General features: G+C 36.1%; 2 protein-coding genes across 2 annotated transcripts; one reads left to right on the top strand and one right to left on the bottom strand.

Annotated features, from left to right (window-relative positions):
* LOC134667483 (uncharacterized) lies at positions 1 to 6,621 on the top strand. The gene is made up of 5 exons (XM_063524903.1): positions 1 to 126; positions 210 to 374; positions 2,394 to 2,541; positions 2,862 to 5,782; positions 6,416 to 6,621. Exons 1-5 carry the CDS (start codon positions 104 to 106, stop codon positions 6,579 to 6,581), a joined length of 3,423 nt encoding a protein of 1,140 aa, XP_063380973.1. The 5' UTR covers positions 1 to 103; the 3' UTR covers positions 6,582 to 6,621.
* Positions 6,622 to 8,855: 2,234 nt separating this feature from the next.
* LOC134667496 (heparan sulfate glucosamine 3-O-sulfotransferase 3B1) lies at positions 8,856 to 18,136 on the bottom strand. Its single transcript, XM_063524922.1, has 6 exons — positions 17,803 to 18,136; positions 17,493 to 17,710; positions 16,925 to 17,005; positions 16,530 to 16,703; positions 10,354 to 10,564; positions 8,856 to 9,914 (listed from the first exon to the last, which is right to left on the bottom strand). The coding sequence occupies exons 1-6, from the start codon at positions 17,911 to 17,913 to the stop codon at positions 9,678 to 9,680; spliced, it is 1,032 nt and encodes a 343-aa protein (XP_063380992.1). The 5' UTR covers positions 17,914 to 18,136; the 3' UTR covers positions 8,856 to 9,677.
* Between the last annotated feature and the right edge of the window lie 200 nt (positions 18,137 to 18,336).

The raw sequence follows: 18,336 nt of genomic DNA, 5'->3' as shown, positions 1-18,336 counted from the left end.
TTGTCGGTGTAATTGGTTATAAAATGAATTTTTATTTTACTAATGAATGTATTATTGATAACAATTGTTGTTTCTATCTATAAATAAGTTTAATATTGATGATATGGATAAGTTTAAGATGCTATCGTAAGTATAATTATAACAACGTCAGGCAAGTTACCACAGGAATGCAAATTTGCAGAAATTGATAATGGTTTTAATGTTTTTAGCGGCGAGGAGCTTGTTATTCAGGGAGCGAAAAAGGTCAATAGTTCTTTACCTGAATTAGGTTTGAAGGATGTAATCCCAAATGGTTCTTGGTTGGAACAGAAACAAATACAGAGCTCACTGGAAGCTCGTAGACACATCATTGAAGTAGAACGCGTAGAAAAGTGGTAAGCATTTTTTTAAATTAATTACAGATATGACAAATATACCGTAAAGGAAGTGTTTTTTCCTCAAACTTAGTGAATCACTTAATATTAATCTACCTACTTAGTACATCAGCACTAAAGCAGTCCAGTAAATTTGGAGTTATAAAAGGTCTATGCTTTGCCCTTTTGCGGATGTGGACTAATGGCCTGTCTATGGAGACAGGGCTGAGTGGAAAAGACAAAGGGGGAGGCCCTTTGTCAGAAGATTTTTTCTTCTGAAGAGGCTATAAACTGTGTGCTACTCTGCAGCGGCGCCACCATAATGAATACCAATGAATTATATGATGTACCTAAAAGGTATTATTATTATTATTAATTATTAAAGCCTTCTTTATTTCCTTAAATGCATTAAACTCTAACTTAAATGTATTTCGTTATATTATATATTTTTCATATTAAGGACCCCTGTCGGGTATAGGCCTCCTCCATGTTTTTCCATTTATCTCGGTCTTTGGCCTTAATTGCCCAATTTTCACCGGCTATGTCTATAATATCCTTTGACCATCTCGTTTTGGGTTTTCCTGCTGTTCTTTTCCCATATGGTCCTGGCCACTTAGTGATTTTGCTGGTCCATCTTCCATCTGTCATCCTGGCTATGTGGCCGGCCCACCTCCATTTTTGCTTGAGTATGAACTCTAATGCGTCTATGACATTTGTTTTGGATCTTATGTGTTTACTATTAACTTTCTCTTTTAGTTTTATTTTTAGGATGCTCCTTTCCATCGCTCTTTGACAGGTTCTAACTTTTAGTTTGTTCTTATTGGTGTGCACCCATGTTTGGCAACCATAAGTGAGACTTGGTAAGATGCATGTGTCCATCACTGTTTTTTTCATGTTTAGGTTGTAGTTTCCCTTTAAGAGCTCTTTGAAACTCCAGAATTTTCTCCAGTTGATATTAACTCTGCGATCTATCTCTTCGCTGTTGCTGTCGGTGCTGAATGAAATCCATTTTCCCAAGTAAATGTAATGGTCTACATATTCAAGTTCTTTGTTTTGTATGAAGATTTTTGTGTGTTCCCCGTTAGTCATGATTTTTGTTTTAGTATGGTTCATTTCCAATCCAACTATACAGCTTTCCTTGTCTAGGTCATTTAGCATTTGTTGTAGGTTTCTGGTATCTTCTGAAAAAATTGCTACGTCATCAGCAAATCGATAAACCTAAAAGGTATATCATGTACATATAATGTTTATGACTGTACCTGTGATAGGAAACGAAATAATCGGCATTGGAAGTGGTGCTGCTGGGGAGCATACTCCCCAGCGGCGTCACACAGTACTCATAGATAGAAATGATATTAGCAATTTTTTTCTTATGTAAATTGATGTACTAATGGTGTTTATTACGTACCTATTGAAAAAAAACAATTATTTTGCATTGATTAGTGATTTTAATTCCGCATTCCGCCTAAACGGTATGAGTTGTAAGAGAAGCGCGCGGGTGAGCGAGATGGAGATAGAAATTCTTCCCACGGGACCGCACTGTTTTTGCTTTCGTTATGTTTCTGTGTCTGTACTTCTGTATCAATTGAATTGCATTGAAAGTGGCGCCGCTGCAGAGCAGCACACTATAAACTGCCAATCTGCTCTTACACATGCCTAGTTCATATGTCGCTGGCCCTATATTACAGGGTTCTATTTATCACTTTTATCGAACTGAAATTTGAACATGGTCATAGTGACATTAAGTGGAATTTCAACTATCTTGAAAATGTAACATAGAACCCTGTAATATTGGGATAGGGATGTCTCAATTATGTTTGACTCTTTTTCAGTTCGACGGAGTTAAAAAAAAGCTGACAATATTAACTCACATTTATAGACGGGTCTAACGCGAATTTTAATCAATTTACCGATGTTTCGACACAGGTTTCACTGGTTGTGGTTGCGGCTGACTGATGTCCCAGCAAATTGTCAAAACAGACAATTAAGCTGACAATGTTTTTGATTGAATCATCAACTAGAAAACCTTTTTACTTACAGTGGTACTTTAAGCCAAGCAGATTGGAATGATGAGCTGCAGCTTGCCGAGGTGACAAAGAATACTGGTGGCCATTGGCAATATATTGGTCACAATATCGGCAGGCAATTATACCTTTATCCGGAGGAAGCACTATATTTGATGGAAGTTGTAAGTATTGTACTATGTATTATAATCCTTTAGTTGACAGTGGTTGGTTTCATTCTAAGGGCCGATACAGATGGACTGCAACCTAACTGCAGTTTGTATGGGAACTGCACGCCAACTGCAAGGTCAGTGTGCAGTTCCCATACAAATTGCAGTCAGGTTGCAGTCCTCCTTACTATAGCGAGTTTACTACTACTATGCTCAACAAGTGCAATGTAAAGCTGCCGAGTCCATGCATTGTTTATTAACTGAGACTTAACTTATTCTTGTGAGGATGTGCGGTTCAAGCTCCTATATCATGATATTTATTTTATTTGTTACAGAGTTGCCTTCAGTTGAAGTATAATGATGTCACGGTATCAATACAGCAAGCATATTCCTTACTTTTGAAGGATAATAACTCACTAATTCAATATAAAGTATATGCATCACTGAGTAGACTGGGATACAAGGTGTTAAGACACACTTATGTTAAAGCTAATGATTCTGAAAATGTTGAAGCTGAAGATAAAGTACAAGACTCATCAAGTAGTGAGAAAACATGTCAAGTAACAAATACCAGTAAGGAAAATGTAGAAACTAAGAGTATGAATGAAAACACAGAAGGAGATGGTGCAAACAAAATAAATGAAATAACAGACTGCCAAATGAGAAACATTTCTAATGATGAAAATAGTGATAGTACTAAAAATGCTGAAATAAAAGATGATACAGGTAAATTAGAAAGTGATGAAACAATTAAAGTAATTGCTATCACTGGAGAATTGAAGGGTAGAGATGAAGAAAATATAGCTATGGATCAAGACAAGCAGGAACTTTGCGTAAAAGAAAATGATCGAATTGCTGACTGTCAGATGAATGACGCTTCAAATGATCAAACAAGGGAAAATACGGAAATTGCAAACCCACCAGAACTTTTATCAAGTAGTGGTCAAGTATGTGAAGTAACTGTTATCACAGAAGAACAGAAGGACAATAAAACCTTGGATAATAAAAAAGAAGAAATTTTTGCAAAAGTAGCTGATGAAATTACTGACTGCCATATGTCTGATATTTCAATTAATGAAAGAGGTGATACTAATGAGAATATCGAAGGTACAGAGAAAGTAATAAAATCTATTAGTAGTGAACATACATGTGAAGTACCTGATATCATTGAGAAACGGGAGAAAAGTGAAGAAATGGATCAGAAAATGGAAGAGGATTATGCTGAACAAACTGATAACATTGCTGACTGTCAAATAACTAACAGTTTAAATCTGGAAAATACAGATAAAAATGATATCATTGAAGGATCTGATAAACTAAAAGACCATACAGAGAATATAAAAACAGGATATAAGACTGAAGAATGTATTGTAAGCAGTAAAGATATAGTTCAAAATATTGAATCTAGTGATGAACAAAGTTCATTAGTAGACATTAAAGAAAACTCCAAGTCGGATGACTGTGAAATTATATGTATGGAAAGTTGTTATACAGATGAAAGCAAAGTAAGCTCAAGTGTTTATTTGTGTGATGATGACTTCAAAGAAATTAAAGAAAACGATGTTGAAATAAGTGAAGAGATTGTTAATAGTAGTTCTGCAGTTATTATACAAAATAAAATAGAAATATTGACCTGTAGAGAGTTGAAACCCAGTAACCCAGTTATGGTTGATCATTGCATTACTGAAAACTTGCCTGATTTTTATCAAAAACAGATTGTTACCGTCAAGGCTCCAGATGAACAACTTATACCAAGAAATGTGTACCTAAACAATACTGCCTATGTTTTGAATTTAGAAAATTTGAAGCTGAAATCTGTAACTCCAGCACCATCTAGTACCCGAACATACAGTGTTTCTGATGAAGCTAATGAACAGCATGTGAGAAGAATAGGGGGTGCTTTCTCCGGAAGTACCCAGATTCATTTTAATCCACAATTCTTCCCTAATATGAGATTTCCTCAACAAACACCACAGTTTCGACCATACACGTACTGGAATCAATACCAATGGTCCTACCAAAGACCGTTTTTTACTAGCTTGCCTTTCAGGTTTCAATTCCTACCAAGAATGCAGCCTATGTTTAGGTGCATCCCTTCCCGTTCAATGATTCCTAATCTCGAAAATGCAGATTCAAGAAGAGCAAGAAAAAGAAAACTGGAAAATCCCAAAAAATACCACTTGGAATCCATTAAAAAGCTGGCTTTAAAGTTAAAAAGTTTAGTAGCATCAGGGAATAGGCAAGAACAGAATATTCAGGCCTTGCAAAGACTGATAGACACTTACAACGTAAGGTACAAAGCGAGAATAGAACTCACAGCCCAACTGGATATAGTAGAAAATGAAATAATCCTGGAGACAATTTACTTGGATGATGATGATCAGTCTAGTTCAAGAAAGAAAAAGAGAGAAGAGATGGAGTCATATGATGAGAATTTCAATTCCTTGAAACAATTTGCAGTCAAGATTAAAGATCTTGAAGCTAAAAAATTACTTACAACGCGGCATAAAAGAGCATTTTCGAATGTTGTCAAAACTTTTAACAAATCTTATAATGCTGACGTTTACTTCGATTCAAATTATGATATCATTGATAGAAGACGTATAGTTATTGCGTCATCATCTGACTCAGATGGTGCTGTTGAAGAAATTCAGATCTCTACGGAAGATACTTCAAAACCACGAAAAAGTAGAAAGCTGAGAAACCCTTTTTACATTCTGAAGCAACTCTCGGAGAAACAGAGCCCAGCCAAAAGTTCACAGGACGTAGTGAGTGAAAATTGTAGAATATCATTAAAAAAGAAGTTTCAATATAGTGAGCATTTGAAAAAGATGTTTAGTAAATATTGGTTGCCAAGTGAAGACGATTTTGGTAGAGCAGAAGTGCCTCTTAGAAGCGAAATTAGGAATCAAATGGACCAAAGTGAAGAATTTCTTTACCAATTCATAAAAAGTCAACCTGTAAAATTCAATAGCTGGCTGGAGGCAAAAATAGCATATTGGCATTCATGTAAAGAAGCAGCTCTAAAATACGAAGCTCATTCTCAAAACGAGAACATCAAACTAGATTCTATAGTAAAACCCGAAGACTGCACGGACCTTCGTAATGTGTTGAAGAAGTTGAGTATCATAAAGACAGCAACAGATGTTGAAGGAGAATGCAGCCTTAGTTTACATTTCGATGTCTACAACAGAGATGTGGCCAACTTTAAGAAAACCAAGAAACCAACACCACACTTCAGGGTGATCTGTATTGAGTGAGTATTTTTTTAGCCTAAGTTATGTTATGGCTAGGACTATAATATACAGGACAATTTCATTGATGAGCCGTATACATAGACTAGGAATCCTCTAGCTAGGCCGAGTTTAGAGCAATTATTTCATGCAACTGATGATGCCAAAAAAGCGTGGGTGCGCGGGACGAGGTGAGCGAAGTCCCGTGCCGTGATTGGTCCGTTCAAAGACACGGATGTCACACGAAGACACTTTCGACTCGAACATGGAGTAAAACTACCGTATGCGTGGCAGGGTAGCGCGACCGTATTCTATCCCCTCTTTTCTGTGAATGCTCACACAGGTTGCTATGAAAAACGTATAAGTGAATGGAATCTAAATAAATAAGTATGATAGTTTTTAGAGTTCCATAAGTACCAACAGTAGTCGTGAAAAGGACTATGTAACTTCTCGGATGAAGGAAGCAATCTTTGAACTATATAATCATGCTCATTTAAAGCCCCGTCTCCATATCGCGCGGCAAACCATCGAACATTGGCTCGCGCGGCAGCCGCGCGCAATGGATACCGGGCTGCCGCGCGAGCCAATGTTCGATGGTTTGCCGCGCGATACGAGGCTTTATACACACTTTACAGAACAATTTATATTGCTTTCAGGGAATCATCTACATTTCCATCTGGCGTGGAGTTCGCTACGCTCCACTCGAAATACGACGATGATGTTGTAATTCTGTTCGCTATAGTAGGAACATCTTCAATCGCGTATCTTCAGATGAACCCAGTTGATTTGCCGATTTATTTACCCAGTAACAACCTACCGTAAGTTAATTTTATAAAAGGGAATATAATAAAACTGTTGATTTTATTAAATCTTTTATTTCAGTATACGGCAAAGGCATAGTAACAGCAGATAAGTTTGTATCGTTAATGGGGTAACTTCGAAATATGGGGTTACTTTGACAACTGATAGCTTCGGTAGTAAATACACCTTCGCAGATTTTTATTTCTGATGACAGGAGTTCTGGATTTCTGGGGTGCATGGCTAAAATAGGAACTTTTGTAGGCTTAATTTTTTATAAAATTTGACATACGTACGAGTATGTACGTCTACTAAATGTAGCCCAAATCAAAGCTCTGCAGAAAATTGTATGAGAAATATGTAAATTCCTATTTATTAGGTTATACGACTACCGCGACCGAATGCTGTAGTAAGTATCTATAAACTGTGAAGTAGTATAAGCATGTTTCGATAGTTACCCCAATGTAGGGTATTCTTTGTAGGATTTTACATAATATCTACCGCTGTACCATGGATAACTAAAAAGATTAAAGCTTTTATTCTTAAATGGTAATCTAAGCAACTATAATGGCACGTGTTTTCGGATGGCTTAGTGCAAGGTCCTAATTAAGTGTGTACACTACAAGCTATCTTACTAACTATAAAAGTTTACAAATCGTAATAGACAAGTAAATATATAAGACCAGTACAGCACTAAGGTCCACTGTTAACTGGCAAAATATTCGCAAACCTAATAAGGTCCAATAGCAAGTACATAAGCAACAGGTGTAAAATGAACGCGACTTTGTACATACTTATGGGATTGAGGTCTTTATTAATTACTTGTCTCTGAACTAGCTTATCAAATTTTCGTTGTAATGAATAAGGTTTTTTTTATTACTAAATGGATGATCGCGCATCGAGTATGCCGATAATCCAAGACTAAATAAAATGAATCTTAGGTGGCTTAATGCTTGATACAATTATACTAGAGGTATACATTGACAATATTTGAACTTTTCTTAATTGGACGTAATTTTGCAAACGGGAACCCCACAATAAAAAAAATCGAATTTTAGTGTTATTAAAGCATGAAGTAATTATTTTGAATGGATATTTTAGTATGGGTTTGTTCCCATTTGCAGAACTACGTCCAATCCTAATAGATGTTCAGAAAAAAAAACACCTGTAAATCACGACCTTAAAGTAATTTTCCCATCCTCGTAAGACCCAGGCCAATTATTGCGCTTTAGAAACTAGGATCTTTCTTTTATTTCTTTGTGAGTTCAAAACCTGAATTTAGTTTTTTGTACTTGTACACGTACGCTGGGACTTACGATGCTATAATAAGTACTAACACAACCATAAAGCAAAAGAAAAACTACATAGTAGTAAACTACTTAATTTAACTAATGAGGCAGATCAAGTTGAAGTGAGGCAAAGTTATTTAGGAAGCCTATATACCTACTATAAAATTATGCCTTAAAATAATATGAATAACACTAAAACTAATGGCATATGATGCATAACACTATAATAATACTGTTAATTACCGGTAGGTATTGCACTCGAGGAACAAAATTGCTTTAGTAACTATTTTATTATTAAATTATGATCTTTTAAATATATTAAATTACTAGTAATTTACTAGTAAACTTTTAAATATATTAAATTAAAAGTAATAGTAATATCAAGTAATAAGTGATTTGTGCTTTCAAACTGATAATTCTGGGTATCACAAAAAGTTGCTTTATAGGTACTCAAAATTATAATTAAACGTGTATAAAGTACTTAAAATGGAACGACAGTAGGAATCCATGTTATTATCGATTTATTTTATTTTAAGAACTAGGAATGAGCTACCTAAATATAGTCCAAAATGCTTTCTTAAGGAAAAACACATTAAAGGCCTGTCCACACCGGCTGCGTGTGCGTGACGTCCATGTGCGCGTGCGGCGTTGTAATACGTATACAGGGCTATAACCGCGAGAATCGAAGTTCGCAAATTGCGGGCATTTTTCTCTGTCACTCTAGTTACGCCTTCATTGGAGTAAAAGAGAAAGATCCCCGCAATTTGCAAATTTCGGTTTTCCCGCTAGCCCCTCTGATCATTATGAGAGACGGCACACCGCTTGCGTGTGCGGCTCTAATGGCTCCTCTACACGATGGCCCAGCGCCGGCCACTCCAAGGGACGCATTTATGCGTTAGAGGGAGCAAGTGATATTGCTATTTGATTCTACCGCATGGCTGCGTCCCTTGGAGTGGCCGGCGCTGGGCCATCGTGTAGAGGAGCCCTAACATTTTAGCGCACGCGCACGTCACGCAGTCGCAAGGCGGTGTGCACAGGCCTTAACCTTTTGAACGCCAAACGGCGCATTAATTTGCCGTGCCACTGACGCCACGGGGGTAAAATTTAGTTTTGCGAATAAACAATGCCAACCTAAAAGTCGGGTGTTTTTCAGTAGATTTTCATCAAAAAACGATCGACGCAAAATGCCGTCTTTGGAGTCGTCACGATTTTGCGTTGACGTCAAATGCCGTCTGTGGCGTTCAAAAGGTTAATTAGGTACTGTATTTTCCTGGAAACTAGAGTAGGTAATTGTTTATCATAATTTATTGCTAACCCATTCGATTCTCCAACTACAAACCTTTACAAAATGGAAGTTTTTTTTCTTACTAGCCGTTTCAAATTCGAATAGTTAACTAATTATAGGTCTTATATAAGGTTTACCCTAAGTAATTATGCAATAAAATTAATAGATTTGACTACTCTATGGTCTTGTTCCTAAATTGGAACAAGAACCAAAGTAACTCTTATTGTAATAGTTCCCTATCTCAAAAAGCTCACATAATATCTTGTGCTACTTACTCTCAAAGCAAAATCCAAAGATCGGTGGGCTTATTTGCCATACTTACCTATTACTGATGACCTACCTAAGGTAATATCTAATACCTTTTGTATTTTAACTGTACTTTGTATTTGTACTGTCAAAAATCAGTTTTCTCACTTCGACTACACTTCTGTTGTTGTTGCATTATTCCATGCTCACATCGTAACTGCAGCTACATTAAAATGATATCGTTACTAAATTAGGAACAAAGTACCTTAATACCCAGGCAATAGCCTACATCACAACACATCAAGGCCATCCAAAATTTATACCAGATAATTCGTAAAACTTCTCATTGAAGGGCCTGTAGAATTCCCTTAGAGTTTCTATGGTGGCGGGGTTGATATGGGGGTGGCTCCGGCCCTTGGTCTTGCCTAAACAGTGGGGAGTGGAACGGCTCTCTGACTTCAGGAGGCAGGGGAAGCCTTTGGAGGAGTTGAAGTAGAAATGCTTCTCGGTTATCACTCGTTTGAGGCCGAGGAATTCCTGAAATTAAAAGGAATATTGTTTAATGTTGCTAGAAAAATTTCTCCTTCGTGTAAAGGGATCAAATGTCTTAAAACTAGAAAATAATAAGTAGTATTCACATAAAGAGGGAGGTACAAAGATTAAGAAAGAAGTTCACCATCAGGGTAAGCTTCCACCTTAGCCTATATAGACGCAACTCCAATGGAGTCTCAAGCGCGCGGGTGTATGGCAAATAAATTCGCGACTAGTCATCAACAACACATCGAATCTGGAACTCTGGATCGTATTTCTTACCTTTCATTGTAGGTACAGGTAGGGAGGTCCCTCTATATGCGTCTACTTATTATGTATTTCCAGCACAGGGTCGATGTCGCAAACGTTCTGGTGTCATTTGAGCAGATAGGAAGGGTAGAAAGGATGGTGATAAACAGAGCTGGCAGTGAAATATTCCGCATACCTGCACCCTCGCCATCTCAGCAGCGGGATCGTCCACCAGCCGCTCCCCGTTGACGAGCAGCAGACTGCGGCGCGGGAAGCGGCGCAGCCAGCGCCGCAGCGGGCGCGCGTACACGCCGAGCCGCACGGGGGGCCACGCCGCCGATACTGCTCCGCCCCAGCTGCCGTTCACTACGGCTAGCTCTTCGAAACGAGGGAGCGAGGGGGTTTTACTGAAAATAGTAATGTACAGGTTTGTACTCTGTACTCACGAAGACTGATCATTATGATCGACATAAAGAGACCTATCTCTTTAATGTTACTAATGCTTTCAAATGGAAACAGATTGAAAGTAAAAATCGGTAACCGAGCTGGACGAAGGCCAAAGATGTTGCTAGATATTTTTGCAACTCTGAGGAGAAATACAAAATTTTATTTTTATTTATTTATTTAATAATCAACTATACCATACCACTTTACAGAGTAATCCGATACTTGATATGTATTACATAAAGGAAGACAAATAATATATAACAACACAATAAGAGTCAGTTCCGAAACTCCCAGAATAAAACTAAAGCTATGTGGCACATAATAAATAATGAGACAAATAAAGACACATCTAAAAATAAAGTAAATTTTAAAATCAAAACACCTCAACAAGGCGCAATAAACGATCCCCAAAAAATAGCCAACATCTTTAATGATTTTTTTCTCCTCCACTGGAAATAATAACCCCACCCCTATAAACAGAATACCTCTAATAAATTCAATAAACAACTCATTTTTCCTTCGGCCTACTCAACCTAAAGAAATATTTACAATTCTAAAAAACCTTAAAAATATATCGTCTTTTGGCATAGATGAAATCCCCCCAGCTTTATTAAAATCTTGCGCAGAATCTCTATGCAGCCCCTACTCCCTACTAATAAATCAATCTTTTTCACAAGGCATTTTTCCTGATGCATTGAAAATCTCATTAATAAAACCCATTCACAAAAAGGGAAATACCGCAGACATAAATAACTATCGTCCAATCTCTCTACTACCCACGTCATCTAAAATTTTTGAAACCGCGATGGTAAAGCGCCTTTATAGTTTCTGTGAAAAATTCAAAATTTTTAGTGAAAATCAATATGGCTTCAGAAAAAATCACTCAACTACCTTAGCAATCTATAAGTATGCCCTAGAGATATTCAATATTATAAACGACAAAAAATATGCTGTGGGGCTCTTACTCGACATGAGTAAGGCCTACGATAGAGTCCGATATGAAATCCTTCTAGACAAACTATATAACATAGGTGTTAGAGGTATTGCACTGGAGTGGTTTAAGTCATATTTGACCAATCGCTCCCAATATGTTAAAATAGAGCACAGATTTTGATAGAGCAATTACACAGCACATTAGATCTGAGAGAGTCCCCGTAAAGGGCTCTATCCCTCAAGGTAGCGTCTTAAGCTGTATTCTATTTATCATTTACATAAATGATCTTCCTAAAATATTAGACGAACATAGCACGCTTTTCGCAGATGACATATCTATAATGTTCCCATGCGATACTACTGTAGAAGTTCAGAATAAATTACAATTAACGCTAAATAAAATAACAAATTGGTTACAATCCCATAATCTACAGCTCAACATTAACAAAACAAAAATTATACAATTTAAACCACATCAAAAAACATCATTGGAAATAGACTTTGAATATAATAATACAAAATTAGATAACGTGAGTTCTGCCACCCTGTTAGGAATAGAATTAGACTCAAATATGAGCTGGAAAGACCATATTCTAAAATTGTCAAAAAAATTATCATCTTTTATATATGCCCTTGAGCATCTAAAGCGAGCTACAGACCTACAGACATCCCTTGCGGCATATTACGCATATGCTTATTCGCGAATATCATATGGCCTGGTCCTTTGGGGAAATAGCTGCGATATTGATAAAATATTTATTCTGCAAAAAAAATGCATCAGAATTCTAATAAACATAGATCAAATGGAGTCGTGTAAACCCTATTTTATCAAACATGAAATACTGACCGTTGCATCTATGTACATATTTGAATCATGTAAATTTGTAAGGAAACATTTAAACTTATATTTATTCAAAGATACAACTCAAATTAAGAGAAATAATCGTAATATTAATCAACTAAAAGTGCCTTTTTCGAAATTAAAACTTGTCACGAGTAGCCCCCGGGTCATTCTAAGTTAAGAGGTAATCGCTTGTATGAAGAAGTGGCACAACATAAATGTTAGTATTTTGATCTAATTATACAATATTTTTAGCTTTTAGCTTTTATATATATTTGTAAGCTAATCAGTCATTTTTTTAATTTTTTACCATTTTAGAAGACACCAGGGGAGAGACCGTACTTTTTCTATGTAATAAAGAGAGAAGGGTCTCTCCCCTGATCTCTTTAAAAGCATAAACAAAATCGAAATTTTGACCAGCCTTCTTAGAAATTCGAGCAAATTAAAGGGTAATGATTCATTTAAACAAGAATTCATACCTCCACTGTACATTTTGGAAAATTATGCGCCAGGGGAAAGACGCCAGGGGAAAGACGCCAGGGGAGTGACTTTTTCATGTCAAATCAGATATAATTGTGCAAGTATTTATTGTGAATAATAAAATTCAAGTATTTATATAATCTATGCATAAACTATAGTAAATATACAAATACAATTAAGCATTTATATCAATAATTTTGAAATAAAACTGACCAGGGGAGATATCACTTTCATAAAACAACATTGTCAAGTATAGAGGTCAATGATTTTTTTTATTTTTATTTATTAAGTACAACCACATCGTATGTATTACATATGTTGCATTACAATAGAACCAAAGTACTTCACCTGATACAGTACGACAATTATGGAGTACATAGCGTTGTCTAAGTAATATTGGGAACGAATTTACACTATAAAAACATAAAAAACATTAAATTTTAAATAATTAACTAATACCTATATACATTATTTACAATTTTGCGACAATCCTTAAACAAATAATTACAAATACTAATAATTTAATACAGATTATACCTATTTCTTGGAACTAAATATTATTTTTGGCAATATCTTAGATTTAAATGTGGGTAGACGGTCATGAAAGATGTCAATGGAACTTTTGTGAATGGTAAGACTGTTGTAACTCGAGCATATTCGTACCACGGGGGCCTGCAGACCAATATTTGTCCTGGTAACCGGTATAGAAAAGGGTTTAGCTATAGGCCGCCGCGGGTAGTTGTGGGGAGTGGTGAACGATATTTTTTCGAGTAGTTTGCTGCAATTTAGCTTTCCGTTGACTACCTTGTGTAGGAAGCACAAGTCTAGCATTCGGCGCCGATCACGTAAGCTGTGCATTTTGTATCTAGCAAGCCGGCAGTCATAGGTATTTCTGTGTGAAAATCCAGGTGTGTGAAATGCAAGATGTCTTGTGAATGCTCTCTGTATACTTTCAATACGCTGTGAGTGAACATGATAGTAGGGGCTCCATACTATTGAGGCGGATTCTAGGTGGCTACGTACAAGGGTGTTATATAAAATAATTTTAGTTTGTTCCTGTCTAAAACCACTAGAGTTTCTCCTTATAAAGCCAAGCATTTGTGCAGCCTTTTTAACTGCTGCGTCAATGTGTGCATTGAATTTCAATTCACTGTCAAGTGTAACTCCAAGGTCTCTAATTTCAGCAACTTCCGTTAGCTCGACGCCACCTATTTCATACTTACTCACAAGCGGTTTTTTCTTTCTGCAGTATTTTATAAAAAAGTACTTCTTCGCGTTTAGAGTCATTCTATTTTCCTTGCACCAGGACATTACGTTAGTTAGATCGTTTTGGAGCATTCTGGCATCCGACTCGCAAGACACTGTTTTATAGATTTTTAAGTCATCTGCGTATAGTGAATAGTTAGAATGTTTTATGTGGCCCGTAATATCGTTAATGAATATTAAGAAAAGCACCGGTCCCAAATGCGACCCTTGCGGAACTCCCGATTCGGCATAATAAGTCAGTGATTGGTAGCCATGTACAACAACACTTTGCGGCCTGTTAGCAAGATATGACTCAAACCAGCTCAACCAGTTATAACCTACACCAAAGTGACTCAGCTTTTTCAGTGGGATTGCGTGGTCGACTTTATCAAACGCACTACTGAAATCTGTGTATATAGTGTCTACTTGTGAACCTCTATCAACCTGCTGGCATAGATCAGTAACAAAAGGCACTAGATTGGTCACCACTGATCGACCAGGTCTGAACCCGTGTTGATAATCTGACAGACTGGATTCCGCCAATCCTGATAGTATAGGCACAATAAGGGACTCGAACAGCTTTGAGAAACATGACAAGATTGAAATCGGACGATAGTTTTGCACATCAGCCTCGTCGCCCTTCTTGTAAACTGGCACAATTCGAGCCTCTTTCCACGCATCAGGAAATCTGCCCTCTATGAGTGAGCGATTAAATATCAGATAGAGTGGTAAAGTCAAAGCCGGTCCACACCGTTTCACGAATATAGGGGGTATACCGTCGGGTCCAGCACCTTTTGAGCAATCGAGTTTTTTGATAGCCCGTAGTATTTCTGATTCAGTCAGATGTATTTTGTTGAATGATCAAAATGACTGACAATCGGAACCAAAAGATGACTGTCGCAGGGTTGGTTGTTAGTATTGAATGAAATGCATTTCTATTGGGATTAAAATGGAAATAATTAAAGCTATAAACCCAATATTTTTACATTTACATAATGGCCAGGGTAGGAGACATAGAATCTGGGGGACAAAATTTAACATAAATATTTTTTATGAATAAGAAAAGTTTTAAGGATTTTATTAATAACATTACAATCAATATCTGTTCTAATTTATGAAGTATATCAAATTTAACGGATTTATGGGAAATACATCTGGATAAAATTACTGATTTATTGAAAAACCTGCAAAGGAACAGGCCAGGGGAGAGACATTTTGCATGTTTGAGGTGCAATTGTGACAAAACTGAATTAATAAATAAATTGAAATTGACTGTATATAGAGGAAATGCAATCTTTTAAGGGAAATTACCATAATTTATTTAAATTGTTTAAGAAAAGTATGGATACGTATCATGGACACCATTAATACCTCTTAACTTAGAATGACCCCCCCATTATATGACTATAAAAATCTATAATCACCTTCCAAACTCTATCAAACATCTGGAAAATGAAAATCAATTTAAAAAACAGCTGAAAATGTTTTTAATTAGTGGATGTTTTTATAATATTAAAGAATTTTTTGACCAAGTCAGTAAATGAAAATATTACCGTGCTTAGTTTATGTAAGGAAATAATGTAATATTGCTATCAAATGATCATGTGTGAATATATGTACAATATTAATTTAATGAAATGTGTATAATAATTGTAATCAAATCACCTACTTGTAGCCCTCTTATATTGCCGTGCCCTTGCAGGGTGTCACATGTATACCTTTATTTATGTTCCATCCCAACCATGTCTGTAATGTGATATGCAATAAAGTATTCTATTCTATTCTATTCTTAAAAGTAAGTAAGTAAGTAAATACTCTTTATTGCACCACAAAGAAAAATACAATAACAGATTTACAGTGTAAATAGTGGTATGGTATGGTTTGTTTTAAGTATTACATTAAAACAAACTATAACTAAATATAAAACTATGTAACCTTCCTTATTGAGCTTTATCCAATGGTCAGAGGTCAATGAGGATATGAAGGGTTAGGATCGCCAACGCGCATGTAACACCTCTAAAGTTGCAGGCATCCATAGGCTATGGTGACTGCTTACCATCAGGCGGGCCGTACGCTTGTTTGCTTGCCACCAACGTAATGTAATGTAATAATCCTTTATTTCGGACAGTAAATTTCTTCTGTATTTATTTCCCTGTCTGTGTGCTACTTCTTATTGGCAAAATTTGCATGGCATTCGGATCCTCTCTATCCTTAGCAACTCTCGTCCCTATCCTTGACAACTTTCGTCCAACGTCTCCACTGACATAGTATAAAATAAAAAGAGAAATCTTAAAAAACAAATATTCAGCCCAGAACTAACTTGCTCTGCTCTGGCAACATGGTCCTACTGCCTTTGTCCTACCAATTGGACCACTAGTTTTAGTACCAATTGAACTACTGAGTTTGAGAGTAGTGAGTGTACTCACCTTGCCGACTGTGTGTAATCACTAATAGCCCTAGTGACAGGATCCCGGACAACTGCCAGCAGCTTCACTCCCGGATTCATGGCATGCACTCTCTTCGGAGCTGTCCGCGTCACCCAGTATGATGGCGTCTTCTCCATTGTAATCTGGCCTTCTAGAGTTGGTGGCATTCTGTCCCTGAAATTTTTTGCACATTACAATTTTTTCGGGACTTGAATACAATTTTTGCAAGTTTAAAATGTTTTTTCTGGATGCGAAAAGTCAAATATAATGTTTTTTGACTTGCAAAATTTCAATATTTTTCATTAAAGAGCAGCTTAGGAAGACCAATAGCATGGACAGAGACAAACAGGTCAATATAGGATGGCTCGAGTTTAAAGACTGCTTCAAAAACTCACCTGTACCATTCAAAGCCTTTATGATAAAATTTATCAAAAAAATGTACTTCAGAACCTGCGGCTCGCACATCTGGGTGTAACCTGAAATAAAAATTATCTATATTACCTACCTACCTACAATGGAGGAGGCCTTTACCCACTAGGGATTCATTAGTAAAACACATATTATAAGTCATAGTTTTATTTTAATTTTTTATGTAAACACTTTACAATGAATAAAGGGCTTTTTTATTTATTTTATTATTTTATTTTATTATATTACCTACAAAGTAGTTCTATCTGTCATGCTTTGGTAATTGTTTTCTACCAAAAAAGACATGGCACTATTTTATGTCTCTCTCTTTTTAAAATACAATGCTGTCCAATAAAAACATTTTTATTTAGTTTATATGCAGCATCAGGTTTCTCTGCATCCAACACTTTGGCAACTAGCCAAAATCTCAACAATGTCGGTTGGTGTAGTTGTTATACATAGGTAGTGCTGCAGAGCTAAAATCTGCATCCAACAACAGAGTTGTCTTTGAGCATTCTAATTTTATTGTTGTTGTGTATATTATGTTGGACTTACCTTAAAAACTCCAAGAGTGCTCTGGTTCCACATTTCTTAACACCTATAATTAATGCATCGGGCAATCTTTTCACTGGCATTACATTTTGATTTATTAGTCTGCGATATTTGTAATCAGTCGCATCTAGTGTGTTGAAACCCAGCAGAGAAACGAAACGAACTGCAGCACTTTTATACTTCGAATAATGATCCTTCAGCAGAAAACGTTTCAGGGAAAACTGCAATCAAAACATGCATGCAATTTTAATAAACTAAGCTAAAACATCTGCATTGTATTCTTTTATTTGTAGAACACAGGTGTGATGCTTACCTTTCGTTCGTCAACTAAACAAGTATTCAAAACATAAAATAAATATAATAGAAATAATAATATGAAATATATAAACAATGTTCGTTTCGAAAAAGCCGGAATCCATTTCATTGCTGTTTTTCGGTTTCATTCCTAGTTTGTACTTAATGTAAACAAACTGTTATCATGGTGTAGAAATCAGAGCTGTTTATTTATAAAACTTATCAGAGCAAGCAAAACACAATCATATGGGATTGTGTTTTGTAAAAAAGACATTTCAATCACCGAAATAACATAAAATCAATTCAGCGGACATCCTACCAGCCTATTTCCGATATCAGATTTTTCTCTAAATTTTCCTTTTCATTTTTTTTTTGCACGACAGTTTGACAATGGAGCATGTTTGAGCAATATATTAAAACGCTGTAGAATAAATAACTTTTTTATATGAATGGCAACATTATCTTTTGTTTTTAAATCTGGCAACTTTGTAATTACTAGAAAATGTTGCCAGATTGAGCTATTTACTGGATTTACAGTATTTATGTCAAAAAA

Source organism: Cydia fagiglandana, chromosome 9, assembly GCF_963556715.1.
Source record: "Cydia fagiglandana chromosome 9, ilCydFagi1.1, whole genome shotgun sequence".
Taxonomy (NCBI): Eukaryota; Metazoa; Arthropoda; class Insecta; order Lepidoptera; family Tortricidae; genus Cydia; species Cydia fagiglandana.
This window is presented reverse-complemented; position numbering and strand designations above follow the sequence as displayed.

Excerpts from the sequence above, each read along its gene's own strand:
- LOC134667483 (XM_063524903.1), top strand. The coding sequence starts at position 104 with ATGGATAAGTTTAAGATGCTATC. Across the intron at positions 375-2,393 it reads GTAGAACGCGTAGAAAAGTG|TGGTACTTTAAGCCAAGCAG; the intron begins GTAAGCATTTTT and ends TTTTACTTACAG. Across the intron at positions 2,542-2,861 it reads CACTATATTTGATGGAAGTT|AGTTGCCTTCAGTTGAAGTA; the intron begins GTAAGTATTGTA and ends TATTTGTTACAG.
- LOC134667496 (XM_063524922.1), bottom strand. The coding sequence starts at position 17,913 with ATGAAATGGATTCCGGCTTTTTCGAAACGAACATTGTTTATATATTTC. Across the intron at positions 17,006-17,492 it reads GCACTCTTGGAGTTTTTAAG|GTTACACCCAGATGTGCGAG; the intron begins GTAAGTCCAACA and ends TTTTTATTTCAG. Across the intron at positions 16,704-16,924 it reads AAAGGCTTTGAATGGTACAG|GGACAGAATGCCACCAACTC; the intron begins GTGAGTTTTTGA and ends AAAAAATTTCAG.